The sequence below is a fragment of the Candoia aspera genome, chromosome 10 (genome assembly GCF_035149785.1).
Source record: "Candoia aspera isolate rCanAsp1 chromosome 10, rCanAsp1.hap2, whole genome shotgun sequence".
NCBI lineage: Eukaryota > Metazoa > Chordata > Lepidosauria > Squamata > Boidae > Candoia > Candoia aspera.
In genome coordinates, this window is record NC_086162.1 from 14027832 (window position 1) to 14054147 (window position 26316).

Genomic DNA, 26316 nt, shown 5'->3' on the forward strand with positions numbered 1-26316 from the left:
TTGAGAAAAGAATGGGTGCTCTCCATTTGGAAAGCACATGCTACATTTAGCCTAACTAGAAAACCTAAACAAACCAACAATAAATTGTCATATTAGTCTGACTTAACATGATATATGAATGTGGTTAATTTGTTCAAGTGGGTAGAGTTATACCCTGATTAAGTTCTTCAGCTTTAGATAGTTCATATTAATTTCCCCTAATCAGAAATTAATGAATTTTAAGGACATGAAAATCACATAGAAAGAGGATATCTCTTGAAGCAAAGGCCCAGAGTTGCATTGGTGAGATGCGTGGTCTTATAAATGGAAACAAACAAACACATAAATTGTGTAACTGAACACAAAATGTAGGGTATAATAGCCTACAACAGAGAGAAAGGGGCACTGCAAAGTTGAAAAAACAATTGCATTTGGTATTAACACCATAAGAATTAGGGCTCCTTTTTCTGTTTCTCTATGAAACAATTATCACCAATGTGCCATCTTCAATTTTTAATTGAAAAATTAAACTGAATTGAAGCAAACTGAAATCCTTCTGCAAAATATATTCCTCTGAGTCATTTGCACACTCCCATTTCTTACCCTCCTGTTAGTTCTCAATATCCTTTTCAAAACATGGGCATGAGAATCCAGAGGCCACTGTTCAGTAATAGGCTTTCAGAAATAATTTTGCACAGTTCAAAAATTGTGGATCTGAACCTTTACATTTCTTTTAAAGTACCTTTCCAACACAGATGGGTTGCATCAGGCAGCAATATTGTCATTTGGCCTTCTAATACAGAAAGATAAATGCAGACTTTATTTGTACCCAATGACTATTTTTCTTCTTCCTATATTCATGTTAGTATGTATTTTAATGAAACAAAGCAAGCAAGCAAAGGCATCACCTGTCTTTACTCTCCTGATGAGAATTCTCAAAGCTGTCCATTTGTCCAGGATGGGTGAGTTTTGAGTTCTGGTCTGGGAATGCTGTCTTTGGGTTCTGCAAAATCCAACAATTGGCAATGAATAAAAATACTTGGGACTTCAAATATTTATTATGTTGTCAAACTCCCTCTCTGCTTTTTCTGTCTTTCATTAGTTGAATCCCACATTCTCTAGCAACTGAATTAAGCACCATGGATTTTAATGAAAATGCTATGACATTCATACCTAAGCCCAAATCACAAACAGCTGACACATCTGTGATATTTTAATTGTGGAGGAACTTCAGAGGTGAGCTGGTCTGAAAATTTGTTAAATGCCTCTGGATACTCATTTATACCGAAAAATTCCAGAAGAGGAAGCTATGTGTATTCTTTGCAGCAAAAATAGTAAGAGCAGGTTGTGGTACTTTAAAGACTAACAAGCAACTTTAATGGATGTTATAGACACCTCATTAAAAATATCCTTTAAGGATACATTCAAGAAATGAGTGATTGAATTGTGATGACTTAATTGAATCACAGAGTTACTTTCTAACCAAGATAAATCCTTTAAACTTGAGTAATATTTATTACAATTGATGAGATCTGGGGGTTTCTTATGGAGTAGACTATGACTTTATTGGAGGCCAATCTTGTTGCTTTTGTTTATTGCTCTCCAATCACAAACTCCACAGTTTCTCTCTGCCCTTATTTCTTCCTCCTATTTTGTTTGTTCCTTACACTTGCCTAAGTAGGGCCCTTTTTCTGTTCTTCTCTCCAGGGCTATGATTTCAGGTTCTGGACTTTCAGAGACTTGGCTCTGTGTCTCTGGAATAGCCTCTTTCCTTATATTCATCCCTCTGACAGTCTTTAAAAAGCTTTTTCATTTTATTAGTGGGATAATGTAAACTCTGATTACACCACCTTATTCTTATTAATCTTGACAGATCCTAGGGTAATACTTACTTAATTTTAATTTTGGATGTATACATGCTCAGTCTTATTGCAGGGTGTTGTTTTAAATATGTATGGTTGTCATGTCCAGTTTGTCTTAGCTTTAATATTTGTTCAACTTCATTGGAAGGAATTATGTTGTGTTTTTCTGATTTGTATCACACTTTGGTAAAGGAGCATAAATGACAACATCATTTGTTATAAATGGCCAGAAAACCAGTAATTGTCAATGTTTCAATAGATGCATATTGAATATATGGACTCTATGCATCCTTTTCCTGGCCTATTTTTCCTTCCGAAGTTTATCTAATATTTTTATATTATACATTTGTAATGTAGTTGAAATATAGATGCATATTGAATATATGGACTCTATGCATCCTTTTCCTGGCCTATTTTTCCTTCCGAAGTTTATCTAATATTTTTATATTATACATTTGTAATGTAGTTGAAATATTGCAACAACTCCATTAGTTACACAATAAAAATTGATCAAAATTGATTATATGGATTTCATTATTTTCTAACATGAAAAAAATCTGTTTTGAAACCTACTAGTAAAAATATTATATGGCCAATAACTATGGTTTTATACGTGATCTTTTTTACATAAAATACATGTTCTGTAGTTGGTTTCAGTCTCCTTTTATGGAATAATAATATCTGAACAGAAGAGTAAATTATATTTGGCTAAGACAGGGTTTTCCAACTTGGGTGTAGCGAAGCATTCATTACCTAGATGGTAAACTCAGGTCAAAGGAGAATATAAAATGGATGCACAGACTTGGGCAGAGGAAAAATGAGAGTTGAGATCAGATTTCATTACTAAGCATTAAAAGCATCCCTGGAAGATGGCTCATTAATCAAAACCAAAGATAAAGCCAAAACTAGCTTCCCCAAGGAAAATTAAGTCAGGAATGATCTACTGTATTCAGAAAGAACCATGTTAACCTCAGTCATAGTCAAGAAGTTGTAACATCAACTGTTAAAGCATTAATTAAGGCATGGAAGCATACAGTGGCTCTAGCATAAAAGGATCTTTGGTAAATTTTGCAGTAAGGGAAAATCCACCATCAGAAAAATCCCTTCATCCCTTGAGAATTCTAGATGGACCTAATGGAGCTTGTCTGGGATTAGCTGGTTCTACTACAAGGTCATAAAAACCATTCACCCATGAGGTGCCTGCTCTACTGCTGTTCTCTTCCTGTTACTACTCCCTAAGTGGCACTACTCAGAGTCTCCCTCCATCCCAACTTTTTTCCAAACTTGTGCTCGGACTTGGCTGTGAAAGATCCTGCTGATACTTGAATCATTATTTTTTTATGCAGATTAAACACTTTCAATCTCCTGTCATTTAATTTTCTCAGATGGAATCTTAGCTTTTAATTCTGTATCTCTTTCTAATCTATTCCCTAAAGCTTCTAACTGCCTTGCCTTCAGTCCTGTCACTATGCTTAAATATTATTGCTGAACCTTTTTGAAATCTTAACTCTTTGACTGCCAATCAAATGTTAGTTGAATGCTACCTTTCCCCGGCATGGCATGCTTATCTTTCAATAAATTATAAATTGGAGTTAACAGTATCAGTGCCTTTTTATTTTTCCTGTTTTCTGTTTGCACTAGCCTTGATGCTTCTCAGGCCTATGTCACAAAGATCCCTTTTCATGTGATTTCTCCATACAACTGACCCATGCAACATGGATCAAGGACTACGTTCACCTTTAAGCAGTATGTCACATGGCAAAACAGGGCAGGGCCACATACAGAAACTTTTAGAAGTGGATGGCAGCCAAACTTTAAGCTAGTTAAATTAAATTAAGATAGTTAATTTATTATAATTATGTTAATTTAACTGTTTAAGTTTTAACATTCACAGATGCTTAAACTGATCCTTATCCTGTGGATTTTGCCAGCCAAACAAGGTAGAACTGACTAAGAAACAATGCCATATTGCTCAGGACTACTTTTATTGTAACCTCTATGGTAAAAGAATCTTGCAAGTCTGAATGTGCTCTCCTCTCCCTCACTTTATCTTTGTGTGAACTAGGGAGGGGCCTGTCTGAAATGTTTACTCAAACTAACATCTGGACCTGGGCTCAAGCCCCTCTTATCTGACTGTTATCTTGGTAGTGGCTCTTCCTCCTGTCCTTGAAGGCCATTCCCTATGCCCTCTACAATTTCCCCCATCTAATATAATGGGTATTCTGATAGTTCAACCCCTGAATTTCAAATTCAAAGTAGCCTTTCCATTATATTTATATAGTTCTTAAGGACAAATATAACCTACAGCTAGTAACAATACTAAATGGAATATTTAAGAATTATTTTACTAATGCAACAATCAATAGATAGCAAGCTATGGCATACATCATGTCTGCCAACATGTCACTGGAGAATTGGTTCTTCTGTGTTAGGTTAGCTTTACACTCTTGCACTATTTCATATTTCAACTCCCAGTCTAGGGCTTACCTTTAGGATTGCAGGTAGTTACAGTGCTGGAGACAGAAGTAGACAAGCTATAGATAGCTATAGCTGAACTGGCATTTACTGTAATGCAGAGAGAGCATGTATGACTTTCTTCAACCGCTGTAATGAAGTCACTTAAACAAATCTACAGAAGGAAATAAGATGAATTAAACACATCAAACAATGTGAACAGATTTTGGAAGGAACTACAGAAGACATTTCTATCAAAGAAACAGAGTAAATATTGATCTGATAACAATTTCTAAGGCATGACCAATATATCATAGACACATGTGGAATAGATATTAATTTACTTCAGTGTCCAAGGTGCAAATATTAGGTAAAGGTAAAGGTTTCCCTTGACGTAAAGTCCAGTCGTGTCCGACTCTAGGGGGCGGTGCTCATCTCCGTTTCAAAGCCTTGGAGCCGGCGTTGTCCATAGGACACTTCCGGGTCATGTGGCCAGCATGACTCACGGAATGCCGTTACCTTCCCGCCGAAGCGGTACCAATTAATCTACTCACATTTGCATGTTTTCGAACTGCTTGGTGTGCAGGAGCTGGGATTAACAACGGGAGCTCACCCCGCCGCGCGGTTTCGAACCGCCGACCTTCCGATCGGCAGCTCAGCGGTTTAACCCGCAGCGCCACCGCGTCCCTTGTGCAAATATTACTGGCCCCCTTTTTGGGGGGAAATGGGCAATGATAGAAATTTGAATAAACAAACAAACAAACAAACAAACAAATAAATAAATAAATAAAGCAGACTACAAGATTTATGCAGATAGGATAGGGAATGCTATTCAAATTTATAGTGCTTTTTAAGATACAGAAACACTTTTTTGTAGGGCCAAGTGTATGGAATCCAAATCTGGAAAGAGAAAAACAATGACTGCCAATATCTGGTGGATTGAAAGGGGCCTCGGAAGACCATATCAACACTGTCTTGCTAGAACATTCATAAAGTTCTAAACACCCATCTTGGACTCTCCAAATGTATGGGCTTTAGCTCTCAGAATTTTAACAACAGCCACAGAGGCTTAAAATTCTAAAAGTAGAGAGCCAGACCTCTGGAACTCTCCCAGGTTGGGGGAAGTTGTTTTAATATACAGAGTAATAACCTAAGAAGAAAACAATGTTTTTCTATTAATCAGGTAACAAGTTACAATTCCTCATACTTAGCTATCCTTAAAGAGTACTAGATAACATTTCTACTGCATAATTCACATTTCTACACAGGCTCCTTTTAACACTTAATTAGTATCTGCTGTTGTTTACCAAGTCTTTATTTATAATCAATGTTAAACATTAGGTTCTAATGATTTCAGTGTGAGCGATTTAAGAAGGTACATTAAATCCAAGGTGCTTCATTTTGATTGGATGTTACCTCATTTCAGGAATAGACATGTTATCAACTTTAAAGGACAATATAATATTTTAAAATACAGAAATAAATGATAGAAAACTAAGATTGCAAGACCCAGAAAAGCAAGAGAAAACTGTATTTGGTCTTAACCACTATATAGCAACTAAGTATTATGATATCATTTGTTCTGCAATTAAATTGATTCATCTCAGGTCGATACAACAGCGTCTTACTGAAAAATGCAGCTCAGCCACTTTACTAGTCAATAGAGATATACTGACCCAATGATTTTTATTAATGGAAAAACAAGAGAATGCACACAGGGGGGTTAAAATGTTGACCTCAGCACAATTATGTATAAAGACAAAAGGAAATTACATGAAGGAGATGATCATATTGTTGAACATTATTACAGTATTATTTGGTTTATTTTAAAATTATGTTAATCATGACATCACTCTTTGAATTTAATTAACCAACTGTTTAGGTATCACCTGTCATTGATATATGAAACCAAATTTAAAAATCATTCCCTATGGTCTACAAGCCTCAGTCCTGAATATGAGATCAGAAGTGAAAAAAATGTTATCTACAAATGATACTTTTATTGTGGAGTTCTTGGTGTTCTCTGAGCTTGGTTGTTTGCTTGCAGATGTCCGCCATCAATAGACACATAGAGGTAAACCATATTTACACCCCATTCAAAAGAGACAATAAAAAAGCTAAGACGGAAACAAAAAAACAGAACACTTCCTCTGCAGCAGCCAACACCCAGATGAGCAGGGATTAACACCAGCGGAAAACAATGCCCTAATAAAGGAACTACCAAGGAGAAACCACACCCCCACCAATCCTGGCAGGGCAAGCTACTGTATATAAACAGGGAGCAAACCCCACACTCACCAGCACTGATCATGCTGCCTAGTCGGGTCATGAAACGTCTGCAAGCAAACAACCAAGCTCAGAGAGCACCAAGGACTCCACACTACAACCCTGAGCTACAGAAATTCTCTTCTATTGGATACTTTTATTTCATAACAGCAACAGATAAAACCCTTTAATATTATTTAGCACTTAAAGATACTATTTTTAAGAAAGCCTTTAACAAAGTAAAAAAATAAATAATATAATGCAGCTCGCAGCATATGAAATGCCATTAAGGGTCTAATAAGAAAATCTGCCTTACAAAGGCACTTCTCCCCAGTAGGTGGGGCTAAGAGTGTGTTTTTCAACAGGTAACACACACTGAACAAGTTCTCAAACCAGCTTCTGATCTACTCAGAGCTACAGACTATTCCACAATCCTTCCCATTGTCATATATGCTATGAAGCCAAGACCCAATACTGTGATTCAAGTTTCCACAGATGTGTATCAATAGAGAAGGAAGCATACTGGAGGGAGCTTGTGTGCCAGCAAGTCCAAAAGACAAGATTCTATAACCCATTTCCTACAGAATCTGTATAGCTTCTGCAGTGTAATTATAGACAGAACCTAAGGCCCAATGACTATAGGTCAGAGTTTTCCTTAGTCTGACAAATTGTTTTTAGGGAGTGCTTTTTCTCCTCAGCTAAGTGTTCTTCGGGAACCGGAAATATATGAAACAAGTTATCTGAGGCTAAAAAAAAACTAAGTTGCATTTCTTAGGTGAAAACTTGTCTCCAGAAACTTCATATTCATTGTGCCATGAGGCACCAGTGGGCATCTATAAATTCCAGCTCTGGCATCTGTTTCCTTTAGTCTTCAAGTTAAGTGATAGAGCAATACATTTTACAGCAAGTGCTTTCTCTATCTGGACAAAAGAACATTAGGCAACTTGCTTCTATTCTAAGACTTGACACTTACTATTACTTTTTCCTTACTTGTAAGTTGCTACCAAGCAAGGTCACATACCATCTTTCTTGTTTATGGCACCTGTTACATCAAAGTCTGCATGCAGTCTGGGCAATAGCTGAATTTTTCTCTGAGAACTGTATTCCGTTTTCCAGCTTAGCCTTTGATGTAAATGGATGGATGGATGGGTGTGTGTGTGTGCATGTTTACAAATGGGGAGTTGTTATTCCAGGTGGGCTGTTATATTTTCGGAGGTGGGGTGGGGGAAGGCATGTAAAGGTAGGAAAATGGTCACACCTTAGTAGTCCATCTAACTAAATATCCCCACGTTGACTAAACAAAGGAGTCAAATGAGACACCAATTGAATTTAAGATCCTCTACAAAGCATGTACCCTACCACTGAGCTATAGTTATCAATAAACTGTGGTTTAAAGGATTTTAATTAAACAACTTGGAAAAAAAACCTTTGCCTATAGCACTGGAGAACTGCTATCAGGCAGGATAAATAAATAAATGTCTTGCTGGACAGATAGTTGGTTCTTAGATTCATTTCAGAAATTCTAAAGATATGCTGTGAAAGCTCCTCTGTACTCAGAGCACTGACTCACAGAGACCATACTCCCTACTACGAACAATCCCTGTTCTGGCCTGTTTGGGGAGATGCCACTTCTCATCGCTAGGAGCAAATGAATTACTCACACACTTCCTCTTTAAAAGTACAAAATTTCTTATCAGTTGTGGCTCTGGAAAAATCACTTTAAAATTGAGAGGCACACTCAAAAGTGACTTCGTTTGATAAAAAGTAAAGTTGTTCTTGACTCAAGCTGAATTCCATGTAGCGTTATGTCTGCAGGGGGAGTCAAGAGGAGAGGGGAAGGGCAAATGACAAGATGTGTGTGATGACATTGCGTGTGTGTTGTCATTTTGGTGTCAGCATGTTGTTACAGATGCTATCACCATGCTGTGTGCTTGACAGTGTTACAGATGTTACTTCTTAGTCTAGCTTACAGCCCTGGGATTCCCAGATACCACGATCCTCAACTCCTGAAAACAAGTTCACTAGAGTGTTGTCACCCCCATTGATGAGGTGTAAGAGTGGCATATGCCTCAAATGCTAGAACAGGGGGCGGGGGATGTATTGCAGCTAAATATTTCAGATTCCAATCTATGGTCCAACTCAAGCATCATTCTTTCAATTTCTGACTTTTCAGTAATGGACAAACATGCTTGTACACATCACCCAGTTCATCTTCTCCTGAATGGTCCCTCCTATATAAAGTGTGGACAATCAAACATGGTTTATTTGGCATCTGATATGGTTACTCTAAATCAGGATCTATTTCTTCTTCTGTTAATCCATAAGCATAAGTCATGGTTGCTGTGTTAAACCAGCCACAGGAGACTTTCTATTTTCTGTAGCAGTTCCCACAAGAACCAAGTGAATTTGATCAAGCAGCACACAGTAGCATGGTTAATCTGTAAGATAATGTTCTAAAGAATTTTGAACTCACCTGCCTTTATTTCATATTCTTGCAGGAATAAAACAAGCACTTGATCAAGCTTGCAAAAATACTCATTTTAGAGTTCATGGACCCAGCTGTGTGTGGAGCTAGTTTTCTTTCTATTCAGCTCTTGCGTTGCTAATGGTGTAATAGCTGCTTCATGCTACATAGTAACTCATAATGTTATGGGAACTTTTATTGGATTATTGCAGCAATAATTATATAACTATTTTCTAGAAAATAACTGGATTGGAAACTATGTATTACATTAACAACACTGATGGAAAATGACCACCTTTGCATAAATTCTTAATCAGTTTTTGGTTGCAAACTGTATTACACTTAATCATAGGAGAAAATATGGATAGCCAATTCATTTCACCTTCTAGGTAGAAAAAACCTTGGGGAAATCAGACTATCACTTCATTTGTATGGGTTTCATGTCTTTTACTGTCTGAAGACAGAACATCATGTCACTCAATTTAATTAAAAAGACATCCTTTGAAAGGCAAAGGTCCTCTGGTCTGAAGAACCATACATGATTCAAGATGCTCAGGCAATCTGGGTAACAACTTTGTGCAGTTACCATCAAACAGTTTCTCCAATTAGTTTGTGACTAACACCAAGAACTTAACTATTGCCTTTAATAATGGCAGAGCACTACTTAAGGGTAATACAATACAATACAATACATCCATAAACAGAGTTCTTTAGGGATTTTTATTAATTAAAAAACTCCCAGTTACTTCTATAACATGTTACGAACAGGGGGATAAATGTTATTTTCTTTAATCACCATTAAATCATGTAGTTTACAGTATGTTTGCATCAGACTCAGCTGAATCCCAAACAAAAATGGACTATTCAAATTGGAGTTACTCTGTAATAGAGGAAGGTTGATCTGAACCCCTCTGAAGCTTTGTTAGCAGATCCAATAAGTTTCAAACTTTATTTCAAACCTTCCTGTCCTTATTTACTCAACTGATTTAAAAACATCAGTATTCAGCTGGATGAACAGGCAAGGAACATTGGTATTACCTTTAAGTCTCTCTCTTCTTTAACCCTATATTCAGTCCATCACCATGTCATAATAATTCTTTCTCTAAAACATAAAAAAATAGTACTTGGCTGAATAATTAATGTTCCAAAAAAAAAAAAGCAGCAGAGCTAGAGGCTTCAAACTTTCCAAGAATGAAATTAGAGATAGACTAAGTCACTGCCAGATAGACTTAAACTGAAAGGATACCTGAAAATCGACCAGTCTAGTATCTTGGAGAAAATGCCCAAATTCTGGAGTATTCATACTCCTAAAACAGATAAATAAGCTAGAATAAAATCTGTTTACACTTTGTACTGTTTTCCATAGGGTGGTTTTTGCACTACTCAGTTACTAGCATTAACTAATGCAACTAGATGGGAACCAGGATAATGTTCCAAAATTCCTTCTTATTTTGTCCCACCCAGAGTAGTCTCAGAATCTGTGAATCTCATGTATGATTCATTCTGAATACACTTGTTTATTTTTGCACAGCATACAGGTTTTGGCTTAGCTTAAACATTAATTCAGAGGTCACTTATTCTCTAAGACCATTCTTCATGATTATTTCTTTGTATTATCCTGCTTCATTCTGGTGCCTCACCCATGTTCCCCATGGTAAGGTCCCTGAAGGTCTCATTTGTTCAGAGAAACCTGAGTTCCTTTGGACAAACTATTCTTTTTAGCAAAGTGTCTGCTGAATCCAAAATCTGGTTTTCCACAACATATAGCATAACCTGTCAAGTCCCTATATCCATTTCTAAAAGTGTTGTGAGAGGGCCAAGTCCTATTTATGAACTGCTGGTTTTGAAACCAATAATGGTATTCAGGCAGGGAAGTTTGAACAATTGAAAGAATCTGATAATCAAAAACCTTGTCAAGGCGCTAGCAATCTTCAAGTTCTTCGGAATTTTCCAATGTAAACTTCAGCTTGTTTGTTGCTCCTCCACACCAGCATCATATCCGTATCTTTGAGCCACAGTCTCATCTGGATTCTTAGCTGACAAAAAAGAAGTTATCTGCAAGTTGGTGGTACTTGCCCTTTTCAGGATCTTTGAGCAGAGATAAAACAGCATGCCATATAAAGTGGAGCTGTGTGGTACTCTGTAAGCTGAAACAGAAACCACCTAGCACTACTGTTTGGTACCAACCATCAACGGAAGAATGACATCACCGTAATATCTTAAGGCCAGACAGCTGTGATAGGATACCAAGACCTGAGGTTTCAATTGCCACTGAAACTTCCCGAAGAAGCAAGCAAGCAGCTTCCATACAGTCTGCAGCAGGTCATCCAGGAGTAAAGCATCCAATGGTTTATAGTATATGCCAAATCCAAACTGGTTAGATCCATTCCTGTCTAGGTATCAATTTCCTCCAAAGCCACATAGTTAAGAGATGACCATTCTCTCCAATATTGTGGATGCAGCTGTCTTAAATTCAAAGGATCTAATAATATTTCATGTAGTTCAAGGTGAATTTTAACAGCTTTTCAAGTTCTCCCAAATGCAGAGAACTGTATGCCTGCAATAGAGTACGTACAACCACTATGTCACTATGTAGCACTATGTCAGAAGCCATTGTGAGAATCAGCCCTGAGTAAGAAACATTAACTATGTGCAATATAGAAATGAAATAGGTAGCAGCTAGGAAGAACTGCTAACAAGTAGACTCAAGTATTCACCACTAAGAAGATTTCATACATACAATTATTATAATTATTAGTTACAAACATTTCAATTTAGAAAATTTTACAATAATACATAAAATACATTAAAAGGCCAACTGATGGGGATGGATGACTGCATTTAAAATAATTTCCTCACATGGCTTAATGCCACAGTATTAAGTAATTACTGTGAATGAGTAGCACTGAGACAATACCAAACATAATTATTGAACTGACATACTGATTTTTGTGAACACTGCATGCATCAACAAGGTGTGTTATAAAATGCCTCTATATGTCTGTTATCTTTCTTTCATTATTGCCAAAAGGTTACTAAGATGTAGAGCAATCATAGATTAAAAGAATATTATTTCTTCATCAGCCTGTACTATAAACTGAGAGGAGGAGAAAGAAGGTTCTGTAGCAGTTTGGGTATACAAAATTTAACTGATTTTTAATGCTCCGGATAGAAGTAGAACGGCTGGCATATTTTAGAAATATGAATGGAGTATAAGAGAGAGTCAGTTTGGTCTAATGGTTAAGGTAACAGGCTAGAAACCAGGAGTCTGTGAGTTCTAGTCTCACCTTAGGCATGAAATCCGGCTGGGTGACCTTGGGCCAGTCCCCCTCTCTCAGCCCAAGAGCCAATCAGGCGTGGTAGGAGAGTTCTAGTTCCGCCTCAGGCATGAAATCCGGCTGGGTGACCTTGGGTCAGTCCCTCTCTCTCAGCCCAAGAGCCAATCAGGCGCAGTATGAGAGTTCTAGTCCCGCCTCAGGCATGAAAGCCGGCTGGGTGCCCTTGGGTCAGTCCCTCTCTCTCAGCCCAAGAGCCAATCAGGCGCAGTATGAGAGTTCTAGTCCCGCCTCAGGCATGAAAGCCGGCTGGGTGCCCTTGGGTCAGTCCCTCTCTCTCAGCCCAAGAGCCAATCAGGCGTGGTAGGAGAGTTCTAGTCCCGCCTCGGGCATGAAAGCCGGCTGGGTGACCTTGGGCCAGTCCCTCTCTCTCAGCCCAACTCACCTCACAGGGTTGTTGTTGTGGGGAAAATAGGAGGAAGAAGGAGTATTAGGGATGTTTGCCACTTTGAGTTATTTATAAAAATAATAAAGGCGGGATAGAGAAATAAAATAAATAAATAAATAAATAAGCAGAGTTGGTTACAAAAGGCATTTTTTTTTCATCCTTACTGAACTGGGATTAAGCTGTGATTTATTTGCCATTATTCTGACAACTCTGACAATACTGCTGTATTTTTATTTGTAAACACATTATACCAGTATTATAATAGATATATAATCAGCCATTGTCTTTTTTGCCCTCCAGTGAGTTTTGCACACCAAATGATTACATCTGCTTATTTCAGATGTCTTGCACTTTTTTTCCTGTCAAATGGGTTAGGGTTATCGATTGGTGGTTCACAGTTACCTCTGTGAATTTATCTACCCATGTCATAATCACATCAAGAATACTGCACCAAGATTACACAACAAGCAAAAATGTTTTGGAGATGCGATTTTAACACTAGGAGCAGGCAAAAAAGGAACAAGAGCCATACACACACACACACGTATATATATGTACCATCTAGTCAGTGCTGATTCCTGGTGACTGCCTGGACTAGTCTCTGCAGTTTTCTTGGCAAGTTTTGGAAGTAATTTACCACTGCCTCCTTCCTAGGGCTGAGAGAAAGTGACTGGCCCAAGGTCACCCAGCTGCCTTTGTGCCTAAGGTGGGAGAAGAACTCCTGGTCTCCCGGTCTCTAGCCTGATGCCTTAACCACTAGGCCAAACTAATGTAATCTTTACTATCAGTGTATTTTCAGTTCTGGGATTTCACAGCTATATTTTTGAAAAGTACCTGAAGTCTCAAAGCAGACCTTGAGAACAGCTTGCAAACTGAATCACTGACTTGGTCTCAGGTATGGTGTCTGAGCCTTTACTAGAGCAGCTTATAATTCTACCTTACCCAATATCATTACTTGTCTAAATTCTTAATCTAAGCAACAGGTTGCTCACTACAGTATAGGCTGATCCTCTTTTTGAAAGCCCTGCTTGAAACTATTAAGCCATCAGCCTGCTTTCCAACTGTGGAGTTTAGACCATTTCCACATCAAGAAATCAGTAAGATATCCAAATATTACAGTAGTGTTAATGTAATGTGCTAAAAGCAACAAGTTTAAGGGAGAAAGATGTTGATTGTTCATGAGAGCAACAGACTGTAATTCTCTCCTGTGCATTAATGTTCATTCCATTAAAGTTAACACTGCTGATTGTTGTTGCAATGAACTGTAATTTCATTCATAAAGTGACAGAAGTTCATGCTAATCAGAGCAAATGAGAAGTAATCTTCACCCTGAAAAAATTATACTGAAATTCCATATAGCTTCAAGTATAAATCTGTTTTGGCACTATTAAATATATTTCCCAAGAAACTAATTTTAGTGAGGGACATTTGCATAGTGAAGGGCTACACAGTTTAGTGATGTCAAAATCTGACACAGGCATTCTACAATCAAGAGATAGATACTCAGATTTCCATGGATAAACTGACTCTCCCATATTGATGAGTACCACTGACTTGCATGCCTTACACCAAATTTTTTACCTAGTCATATAATGAGAAACAAATTTCAGTATTTAAAGTCTTAATAAACAAGGCTGAAAAAGACTGTGAAGAGGGAAAATATGACAATGAACCACCTCTCCTCTCTGTAACAGATGTCCAGTATTCAGTGAGTTTCTGCCATTGTATATTCCTTCCACTTTTATAGTATTAGTAACCTGGGGATCCTGACCCAAGTGTAAACAAATCTTACATTAGAAATGCAAAGTATAACTTCCATTTCAGTTATTCCTTATGCATTATCAATATTACTTTACACTAAAGGCAGGCAGTAATTCCAAGACAGTAATTCCAGCATAGAGAAAAATGCCTTTAAAGATATAGGATTATTTCTGCTGAAAATGTATGCATGCACAATTATTGTGGCCAGCATAAACAATTTTCCTTATTATTTATTTAACAAATACAGTTTTAAAACTACAATTAGAGTTAAAGATCATGTTTTTCATCAGGATGTATGTTAATTAGTACCAGGACTAGAACAGTTTCATTGAAGGAGTGATTTCAGTGAAACTAATACTTCTGCTAAGCTATTCAATAAAGCAATAATATATCCAACATCTCAAATACTTCATATACATAAGATTAATACATATGTGGACAGGTGTGTGTGTACATACGGATGTTGTTAATATGAGTCCTGTAGCACTTTTAAGGCAAAAAGCTTATTATGACTTAAACTTTTCCAGACCAGAGCTCATTTCATTGAATGTATCAAATATTACCCTATGTTGGCAAAAGCACATGAGGAAGCCCAAAACAATATATTGGGTGTACCTACTGGACTACCTCTCCTTTTGGGGGGAGAGGGGGAGAAGGGGCTGCAAAAATTTACAATAAAGATCGTATCATTTTTCAGAATAAGCATCTGCATATATTTTTGATGTTCAAATAAACACATACACACAGAAAAATTCTGCTGATGCAAGAAGTAAAACTTCATTTATAAGCATTTTAATTTTGGACAGAAAGGAGTTCTTTTAGTTATTTATTTTTGTGATTTGTTTATGATACAGGGCTAGACAATCTGTCACCTTCCAGGTACTGTTAGTTTATATCATCCTTCACATCAGTAATCCTGGCTACAGCAAATGGGACTGACAGTTCAGTGATATCTGTCTATCATCATGGAAGGAGACAGTAGAACAAATGCAAAATTTTAATTCCTGGCATCCTACTAAAAAAAAAAAAAGCAGAATTCTAAACAATGAGCAAGTATTTTGGTGAAACACTGAATAGCTGATGCCCTTTGGAATAGACAGTTATAAGACAATTTATATTCCTTAAATATAGACACAAAATTGTAAGTGGGGGGGTCATTAGGCCATGAAATGTGGTCCCTGTAATAAAGGGACACAGATCTCCATAAAACATTTTACAACCCATCTCTCTCTCTCTCTCTGACTGTTTTACATGCCAAAAGGAAGACAGATCAAATGTGAGTGGAATGTTTGAAAAAGCAAGCGCTAGTCCATGAAATCTTTTCTCTGAACCAAACAAGAAAATGTTATGCCCCTCTACTCAAGTAAAAGTCAGGGAGGCACCACAAAGGACATTAGCCAGGGATCTGGGCTGCAAAACTCCGGGCAACCACTGGATGGCAGCCAGGAGATACAAAAATTTCCCCTCTTTGCTGCCACCTGGTGGTTGACCTCATTTTTTACAGCCCAGATCAGGATGCCTTACCTCCGGTAAAGGTAAAAAGTTAATTTTGCTCAACGACCAGATTAAGCCAACACCTACAAACGAAAGAGAGCAAGAACCATCCTCATAAATATCATGATGCCCCCCTTTAACTTTCACCCCGCACGTGTGTGTGTTTGTGTGTGTGTGCAGCAGCCTTTTCCACAGCCCGCCCGCCCCCCGCTCCAAATAGCCGCGGTGGTTGGGGAGAATGGAGGCGGCAGTCCATCCCTCCCAGCGATGAGTGGCCACCCACCTCAGGAAGGCCTCAGGCTGGGGAAGGGGCTTTCACCTAACTCCCCACCACCCCCAGGTTGAGGAAAAGAGCATCAGTTGGGCTAGGCTCCTTCCTCTGGATGTCGTTTATTTAGTTTATGGCGTAATAGCCGGGGGAGGGCGGCGGGACAGAAGCTCGTCCTGAGGGAACAACTTGCCACGGTCCTTCAACTTCCCCAGCCGATTTCAGCCTCCAAAGCGTCGCGAACGGGGAAGCGTCAAGGGCACCCGCCGAGCCGCCAGAGGGGAGCTGCCACGGGCTTCCCCGTCCCCACAGAGCTTGTCCTCCCTTGCCCCTGCCCTGAGGCGGACGGGGGGTACCGTCCTCTCCCCGCCTCTGGGCTTCTCCCCTTCAGGCACAAAATGGCGGGAGGAAGCGCAGCCTAATGGTGGGGGGGCGCTCGACGGGTGGGGTGGGGGACGCCGAAAAGGTTCGGGGGGGAGGGAAGGCCAAGCGAGTCCCTTTGCGCCCGCCTCGCCTGGAGTCCCTCTCCATCCCACACCGAAGTTCAAACTCCGAAAACTTCTGAGACAAAGGGGGAAAGGAAGAAGGGCGCCCCCCTGCTTCCCCCACTTGGTACGCTCTAAGTCCCCCCCGCCAGTCCCCACTTTCTTTAGACTCACCACCTCCTCCTCCCCTCGCTCGATTCTTCTTTAAACTCCCACAACAATTTTTTTTAACGAGCGCTGCTCGGAACAGCCAAGGCGCATGCGCGGAATAACTGGGGCGCGGGCCGTTCCGGCCGGCTTGTGAAAGAACCGAAGGGATGAAGAGGGCAGAGGAGGGGGGAGGGGGCGCGCGCCAGCTGATCCTGGGCGCATGCGCGTCGTGGACGGTGCTGGGTGGCGGCGCCGCTTTTGGCGGGCGCGGATCGGGATGGAGATGATTCACTTTGGGCGGCTGTCGTGGGGATACGCGCGAGGCAAGCGCCGCACTCCGACACGGGAGTTAGGCGCAGGGTGGGCCCTGGGCTTCGATGTAATCCGTCCAGGGAGCGTGCGAGCCGACGAAAAACATAATGAATATTACATTAAAGGCTGATCGATTCTATTCTTGCAGGAAAGGAACTATGCTCCTCTGTTGCTTGCAGCAACAATCCAACTATCACCAGGGACTTTTCCATAATTTATTCCTCCTCATCATCACTAGCATCATCCTTCTATGCCCATCCTTCCTGCCCTCTCAAAGGACTCCAAAGCAGTTTGTGGGAGAACAATGAAAAAACAGCCTTAATATAAAACCATCACAAAGTAACAATGCTTGCAATAAGTACAGGCACTAAAAGAAGTACTTTTTTCAAAAAGTCAAAGTAACAGACAACTCTTGTGAGACTGTATGGAGTTGGTGGTATAAAATACTGAACATAAACACAGTCTGGATCAGTGGAAATTGGTCTAAGTACTATGAGGAAGTTGATTTCGCCATAGGTTGAGGTCAACTACCTTCCCTTCAAAGGAGGCAAAATGTATATATCATAGGTTGGACAAATTAAAGGTATGTCTCCGACTCCCACCGGTAGATTTTGTTTTGCTTTGCTCTTTTGGCAGGAAGTTTCTCATGGAGCAGCTAAAGATACCCTTATTTGTTTTATCTTAGAATACTTAATAATAAAGGATCACATCCTACTCTTGACTCAATGGATATACTGTATACCACGGATGGCTAGGAACAACTTCCACCACCATAAAATCTGAATCAGAGAGCAAAAACAAGTCTAAAAGATAGTTACCAAAAAAAAAACCCAATAGAGATGGAGATTGTTTGAAGGTACCTTTGACCAAAGCCCTTGAGATCTTTAAAGGCCATCCCCAAGATATTTGTGCCTGGAATCCTTGTAACCAGGGCAGCCTTTTCAGAATCGGGATTATATATGTAGTCCTCTTGTAAGCATCCACCAATATTTTGGCTGATACATCCTGCAGGTAGTTTCTGAAGACTCTTCAAAAGTAGCCTTTTGTCACTCAGTAGTCACTCAGTCTGCATGTAACAAAGGAACATGTCACTATAGCTAAGAATGACCCCAACAGGAATGGATGTGGTTGGTGCATCAGTATAAGATGGGCAAAGCAGGTTGCAACCACCTGAGCTGACACTGAACTGGGTGTAAAACTTAATCCAGAAACATGTCCAGTTTATGAACTAAATCCAGAACTGATTAAAATCATCCATGAGACCATCATCTTACTACCCTGTTTTCCCTTGATTAAATTGCTAATATTCCTCATCCAACCTATTATTGATTCAAAACTTAGATACTAAGTAACCTGGGATACAAGAGTGAACTTTAAAGACTTAACAAGTTTATTATAGCTTTGCGGCCTGTAAATGCTTATGTCATAATAATTTTGCTAGCTTTTATAATGCCACAAGTTTTTCATCTTTTTTTGTTTTGTTTTCTGCTATTCCTCTGGAAAAGAAAAAAAAACCAAGAATCATAGTGGGGATTTGATACATTTATTAGGCCAAATTAGGGCAGTGCAATTTTTGACTGGGTTTGAAGATTGTTTGCTTAATCTTGATTTAGTATTGAACAAATCACACTCGGCATTAGTTGATGCAACGTATGGCTTACCTAGGGCTACCAGAACTGGGCTGCAAAACTCTGGGTGGCCACTAGAAAAGCAGGAATGAGAGTTTCCTACATCTTTTTGCTGCCATCTGAGTGGTATGTGGATTCCTGCAGCCCAGATCTGGTAGCATATTATATGAAGCTAAAGGCTGACCTCTCTGCATTTATATCGGAGGAAGCTCTTCCTGTCTTCAAATCCAAGGACCTTTCTTCTAATCCAGCCCTTTTAGAATGCACTGCTATGGTGGGAGGTGGTTTCATGGCCTCAATGTCACTCAGATCATTTTCATTACAGGTAAAAATGTTCTGTGACACATTTTGAGTGTCATCTCCTAGATTTTAAAAAATGCTTTTATGCCTGTCATTCATAAGCTGGTGTTCAGTTTGATTGCTTTGTCTACACTTCTCATCTTTCACAGCCATTCCTGAAACAGGGACAGCTTTCAAAACAATTTTATTTCTTTATTTCTTTCTTTATTCAATTTATATAGCCAATACAATAATGGTAGAAGACAAAGCACGAAGCACAGGTGGCTTGGGAGTGGAGGCAACTGCTTTTAAAATGTTCACTTCCCTTTTTTGCAGTTTTGCAGCCTGTAACTTACCACAGTTCTGCCTTTAACATGGACTTTTTTTCTTATAGCCAAAACAGTTGTTTTGTGTATCCCCCCCTCTGCCACCCCGCTGCTGAATGCCTGAAGCCTGTAATTTTGGAATGTGTAATAGGAGCTTCTCAATTTTCTGTGCTTTATGGATAAGGAGTGCAAGTATGATTTGAAAGGAGTGGGTCCATGTCCCATTTCTCCATTGGATGGCTTCACACATGGCATTAAACCATGATATACTCCAATCGTGTTTTGTGGAATAACAGCGTACTATATCTGCCTGGTTCATTCCTAATTCTGAATCATAAATCACGATTTACAAACCTCAGTGGCTGGATTCACATATTGTGCTAAGCTATAAACAAACCACCTTATGGCTTAACATAATGTGTGAACCAATGCCCACAGAAAAGATTCTTCCTCCTCTATTTATTTGAAGTCTATTTAAAGCAACGTATACCAGGGAGATCTAGGACGAATCAAAAACAAGAAATGTCCTCTTGAAATAGTGCTTAATTTAAGGAACTCCCTAAGCACTATTTCAAGAGGACATTTCTTGTTTTTCCTGAATCTATTGCGAGCCAAGTTCTATAAGCAATTCCAAATTCTACAAATTAAATGGCATCTTAGCACACATGCCATGCTTTTAGTGGAACTTCTTAAAGGAGCCATGCCTTTTCCCATGATCGGGCAGCAGCCCCCCACAGCTGCAGTGTGATCCTAGGAGAAGGTGCTCCCCCACGTGTTTTGCTTAGATCCAAAGCACTGCACAGCTATAGCTATAAATACTATGTTAACTCATGTGGTAACAGTGGCAATATACTTGTCCTGGTCACTACATGCAGTATTAAATGGTATTTTATTGGAGAGGGATTCATGCCAGTCAAAAATATTTGATTATGGACTAATTCTTTTAGGTGACAGTGAAATGCCAGCATATTCTTTTTTGTATGTAGTTTTATTGCTTGGGAAAGCTAACTTTGTCAAGATGGCCTTACTACTTTTAAAGCATCGTATTTTTGCTCTTTTTCTATTAGTTCAAAATGTTTACCTCCATAATTGGAAATACTTTATTCCCCAGTTGGAACAACAACATTCCCCCTCACTTAAATGCCATCCTACCCAATCTTTAAACCTTTGAGTATGGGCAGAGAAAAATAAAACCCAGGGCAGATATGAAGCTGTGGCAATTTAAAGGAAATGGAATTGACAGAAAGGAGTAAGTGAGAACTTAAACGGTTCAACTGAAGTACATAAAAAATAGCCTTGATTGCAAGAGTCAGATACTTTTGAAACAGCTATTAACATTCACAGAAAACAAGTGCATCTTTTACCTAATTTGCATGTCTGATTTGAACATGAGATCCTGATTCTGCAAATTGTTAGACACATATTTATATGGTTAAATCTGTCTCCCCACGTAGACACATTTAAATAAAGAAATGTATTACAGATTTATTTATTTAAATATATTCTAAACAGGATCTAGGCTTGGCCATTCTGAAGTCACTGGAAGCTACAGTTTGTCTTACATCCAAACAGCTTCCAGAGTAGATTGTAAATCCAGCTCTGGCCATGAAAGAGAATATTTTACTAGAAATATTGGCAAGTCATTTATGTTAACAAGATGAGAAATGTAAATATGTGACGGGTGGGTCAGGAAGATACAATGATTTTGTCCAAAGTAGTTTATTCTGGATCTTCTCCAGAATATACCTGGATGACACTTCAATGGATTGTACTTAATGTGTATATACTGGAATGCGTATCTAATGATGTAAAGCCATCTAGTCACTAAAACTATTAATGATATTCAGACATCTACCTTTGAGTTTAGTAGTCTAGTGCTAAAAACTTGCTAGCTGTCCTTGGCTGATCTCAAAAAACTAAGCACATTTGGACCTGTATCACATGGATGGGAGACAATCAGGAAATTTCAGGGTTGTAGGCTAAACTGGGAAACAGGAAAACATCTCGGAAGAAAGCAGTGGCGCCTTGCTTTTGTACGATTGCCAGGGAAACCACATGAAGTCACAAGCGGTCAAGCTCAACTCCAAGACGACTTGATATTTACCTGCAGTCTGTACAGAATGTTTGTACTGATGCAGAATATTCTTTTCTTGTCCTAATATTGTAAGTATTCTGTAGTCTGTGCCACAAAGGGACTGTAAAATATTTGGGGGGGGGGAAATTGTAGTTGGCCTGTTGGAAGAGGATACAGCACGACAACCTGTAATGTTATTAGCATTTTGTTTTCTCATATATGTATTTGTTTCTTGATTATATCCTTATGTCCCCAAATGTCACAACCTTGCCTTCTTGAACTGGGAGTTGGTGGGGAAGATTTTGTTCACCCTTCAGGACTTCATTGGTGGTGAGAGAAAAGGGGGAAAAAACCCCTCAAAATGAAAGGGGCATTTCCATCCTTTCACTGGAATTCAGGAGACTTTGCATTTTGTATGTGCTCCAATGGCTTGCATTCGCTTACCTTGGAGCTACACTGAGACCCATGCCAGATTTGTTAATGGCTTGCTGAGGTTTACTGGACTTAACCTACTCCAGAACAACTGGATTACAGATTTCTGAACAAGGTATTGTCTTTATTTATTGTTACTGGAACTTTAAAGCTGAACGAATTGAATTTCTGCACTTGTATGTTCCACTAATGTACAAAGAACTCCAGATCCAAATCTTACGTTTGTGTTCAATTGTTGAAGAGATTTTTTCAAATGAGTTGCCTTGCTCTTGAATGAAAATAGTAGCAAAGGTAGGAACTTAATCCTATTACATCAGATTATCAGATTTTTTTTCTTTTTAGACCACTGAAAGCAATCTTACTTGGTGCTTTTGAATGTTCAAGATGCACAAAATACACAGGCATGGAGTTTAAAATGTTGATTAGTTACCACTAGGTGGATATATGAGCAAAATATTATTTTCCCCTCTGTCCAGATTTACTTTTCCAAATGGAGGGTAAAATAAATCTTTCAACACTTCGCCATAGCCTCATTGTCGTCCCTTCCTGAATTAAGAAAATATTTTCCCAAACAGTATTTTTTCAGAGAGGACTTTTGAAGCTAAGAGATAAGGTTTTGACTTTGCATCTGTCTCAACAGAAGCCATTAAATTCTTATCACAGATTGTTTATAGGCTCAAGATTTGGCATATACAAACAGGCAAAAGTAAATGTCTTCCATGTTTTTTCTCTCAGACACATTGGAGAGACCAACTTTCCCTTAGATCTACAGCCTTTTTTGTTATTCCACTGAGGTCTGCTGGAAACAGATAAACCCTAGTACACTGATTCAGATGTTAGTCCTGGTCTAGGGAAACTCAACACACACACACCCGCTTTTTCTTAGCCCAACATACCTTACAGATTTGTAGTGGAGAGAAAGTTAGGGAGACCTGATGCAAGCCACCTTTAATTTTTAGAGAAAAGATGAGAGAGATAGGAATTCAACAAATAATAAGCCATTTAGCTTTCTCAGGGGTGGCCCTTCAGATGTGATTGACTTCAGTTCCCACAATCCTTAGGCACCATGGCCAGTTGTTAATTAGTAAAGATCTAACTTAAAGTTTCTAACATAATTTGGGGACTTTTTTGCTTCTTCCCAATCCCTTTAGGAAGTTCATCTGGACACAGCCTTGGAAAAGAGCCCAATAGACTTGACTAATGAGAGAAATGCAGAGATCTTTTGATAGCTATATTGTATGTCCTAAGGTCATATATACCCTTAGAGTGTATAGCTAAGGGAGGGGAACATCATATGAACTCAGGCGTCATGCAGAGTGGTGGGAAATCCTAGAGAATGAACAAATCATGGGGGGAAAAATCAGTAGGCAGAATAATGAAACATGGATTTACATGGTCAGGATTAAGCTTGCTAATGGAAAGCTTAGGGATTATTTTTCCTTTTGACATAATTTCAGTGCATTGCTGGAACAGAATGAAGTTACGTGCAACATATGGAACAGAAGATAACAGCTGCTGGAGACTCAAGGCTGTTGGAGGGCAGTTGTTTGTATAGTTTAAATGGTTTTGTTACATAGAGCAAAAAATTACCAAAGAAAAGGAAAATAGATTTGAGATATGTTTGTTTGTTCCTTTTTTTAAAAAAACAAAACACCTAGGCAGACTCTTTAAACAGAAAGCTACAGCTTGAGAGCTAGGAAGGTGGAATTAAATACATTTTACAAGGGCATGTGAGCAGATTTTTCAGAAGTGTGACCTTTTCCCATGCCCTCTACCCTCTCTCTCTCTCTCTTTTACAGATGAAAATTTTCATTGATTATGAAGGGCACAAATCTTGGGGGTTGGCACATAAACATCAAAGCACCTATTTTATGATGCTTTTATCAAAGCTTAGGTTAATTTTTTTTTAAAGTCCATCAGAGAACACAGCCTCTCACCCAGTGCTGTGAGACACTAACATTCAACGTCCACTTTCCTTTTCCATTTCCTATCATTAATTCTATCATCAGATGTTTATCTATCCAATGCTTCTTGCAACGATTCATGAATGAAATTCTTCCTTTTCTTTGCTGTGTTGAGTTCTTACTGGATCTTCTGCTTTTTCCCCCCCCTACATATGCCAGCTTTTTTCTCATCGGATTGAGAAAGGCCATTCTATGTCTTGTTCCTGGTTGAATCATGAAATCCCAAGGTTTTCAAAACAACGTACTGATTCAGATAACACACAACATCCTGAGTGTGTCTGCACATTGCATAATCTTCTTGGCTGGTGGAGTGCAGGCAAGTGTCTTTTGGGTTGCAAAATAGTCTGTAAAGATCCTGGCTTGCATAGAATAACATGAGCATGCTTAGGGTATAATTAGGAGGTGGTTGTACTTGTGCCATACTGCCCCAAATATACCCAAACTGATCAGTACTATCTTTATTGTTAGCAGAGAATGCTATATGTGGCTTGGGTGCAACCAAAGCTAGTGACCTAGTCTACATCTTATTGTCCTGTTAAAAGCATTATGTGAAAGCCTTGATTAGTGGAGGTTAATATTTAGGGGCCCATCAGGTTATGAGAATGTTGAAAATTGTAAGGCGGCATGTAAAAATGGTGTAACTGGAAAAAGACTAAAACATGGCTGTGAATTACTTATGGAATGACTGTGCTTTGCAACCTTGATGTGTGTGCAGACTGAGTGTGTGTCCAACAATTGGAAGAATACTTACTGTTTTCTTTACAAAGGAAAAGATAGCAAGGGTGAATGCAAAAAACAGTAGAGGGATTCATTTCTTATACAGGCCTGGGAAGGTGTTTGGAATTTTGATTGAAAGAGTAAGGATGACAATACACACGTGTTCAGTGCAGCTTTACGGCAGCCCAGAATTTTGCTCTTCAGCAAGTCATTGAGAAATGGATGAATGTGAGGAGGTTTATTGCACCCTTTAATTTAGAGAAAGTGTGTAACAAAATGAATAGACTTGAATGAGGGAATCTTTTGTGCAAATGTAAAGCTGAAGGTTGCTGAATGTGGTAAGAGCAGTCTATGATGGAAGCAAGCATGTTAGTAAACAGAACAGCTAGTGAATGGCTCAACATTGAGTAGGAAGTAAGACAAAGATGTGTAAAATCCATTGGCTCAAGTGGATAAATGTATAAATATTTGGGCAATACTTGAGTTAAGTTGGTTGGGGATGTAAACATGTATGTACTTCTGTATGGAGATAGATTATGCTATGTTTTTGGTCAACAACCCTAATGATTTGCAGCAAATGTTAGATTTTATGAAGCAACAAGTATGGACCTAAAAATATTGTGTTTGACAGGGAAAATGGAATGAACTACATAGTGAAAAATTGGCTTATCATTTCTCTCCTTCTCTGTGCTCTGTGTAGCATTGCCTGCCCCAAAAGGTAATAACATGATGGGTATTTATGTATGTATGCAGATGAGAGCCAGCAGGATGCCATTCCAGCACTTCCCTTCTTCTGATCCTACATTTCCAACTACTTTGATATTCCAGCTGTGTTCAAGGCCAAATTATACATTTCTCCAAAACTTTTACTCTGCAAATTTTCTATCTACTTACCTACCTACCTACCTACCATAAAAAGGGCAAATTATTCATTGGTTTTCCTCAAAACTTTTACTCTGCAAATTTTATTTATATTTATATGGCTGCCCATCTCACAGAACATGGCTCTGGGAGGTGTAAAATAAAACCATAAAATAACAGAATTCACTAACCATTCTATTAAAACAGACCACCATTAAAAACACTGACATTATTAAAAAAGGCCAGGCGAGAGCACCGGGTATTATGAACAGTGGAGCCACCTCAGCCTATCACCAGTCCCTTGAGACCCCCAGGCCTGTTGGCACAGCCAAGTTTTGAGGGATTTCTGGAAGGATGGCAGGGAAGGGCCCAGCTTACCTCGGCGGGGATGACGTTCCACAAAGTGAGTGCCAAGACACAAAAGGGTCCTGCCAGTTGTAACTCCTTAGTAGACAGGATCCGCTACATCTCTCTTCTGCCGGATCTGATGGGACAGGCAGATATAATCGGGGAGAGGCGGTCCCTCAAACAACCCAGCCCCATGCCATGAAGGGCTTCAAAGGTCAGAACCAGCACCTTGAATTGGACCCAGAAGCAAACTGGCACCCGGTACAGCTCACGCAGCAGTGGTGTCACATCTTGGGGCACTCATAACTGCCTGCGCAGCTGCATTCTGCACCAGCTGAAGCTTTTGGATACTCTTCAAGGGCAGCTCCATGTACAGCATATTACATTGGTTTACCTGGAAAGTGACCATGCGCAGAGCCTCCCAATCGAGGAATGGGCGCAACTGGCACCCAACACAAAGCTGTGCAAAG

At 39.2% G+C, this 26316-nt stretch overlaps 1 protein-coding gene across 2 annotated transcripts in view; it reads right to left on the minus strand.

Moving 5' to 3' along the window:
* LOC134503194 (lethal(3)malignant brain tumor-like protein 4) overlaps positions 1 to 16983 on the minus strand; it is a 51742-nt gene extending 34759 nt beyond the window's left edge. For both annotated transcript variants that reach the window (XR_010068513.1, XM_063311869.1), the window contains exons 1-3: positions 16930 to 16983; positions 4329 to 4470; positions 888 to 982 (exon numbers count right to left, since the gene is read on the minus strand). Coding sequence is in view for 1 of the 2 variants with exons in the window: in XM_063311869.1 (XP_063167939.1) it covers positions 888 to 928 (41 nt within the window). In the remaining variant the exon portion in view is untranslated. The remainder of the gene's footprint in view (positions 1 to 887; positions 983 to 4328; positions 4471 to 16929) is intronic.
* Between the last annotated feature and the right edge of the window lie 9333 nt (positions 16984 to 26316).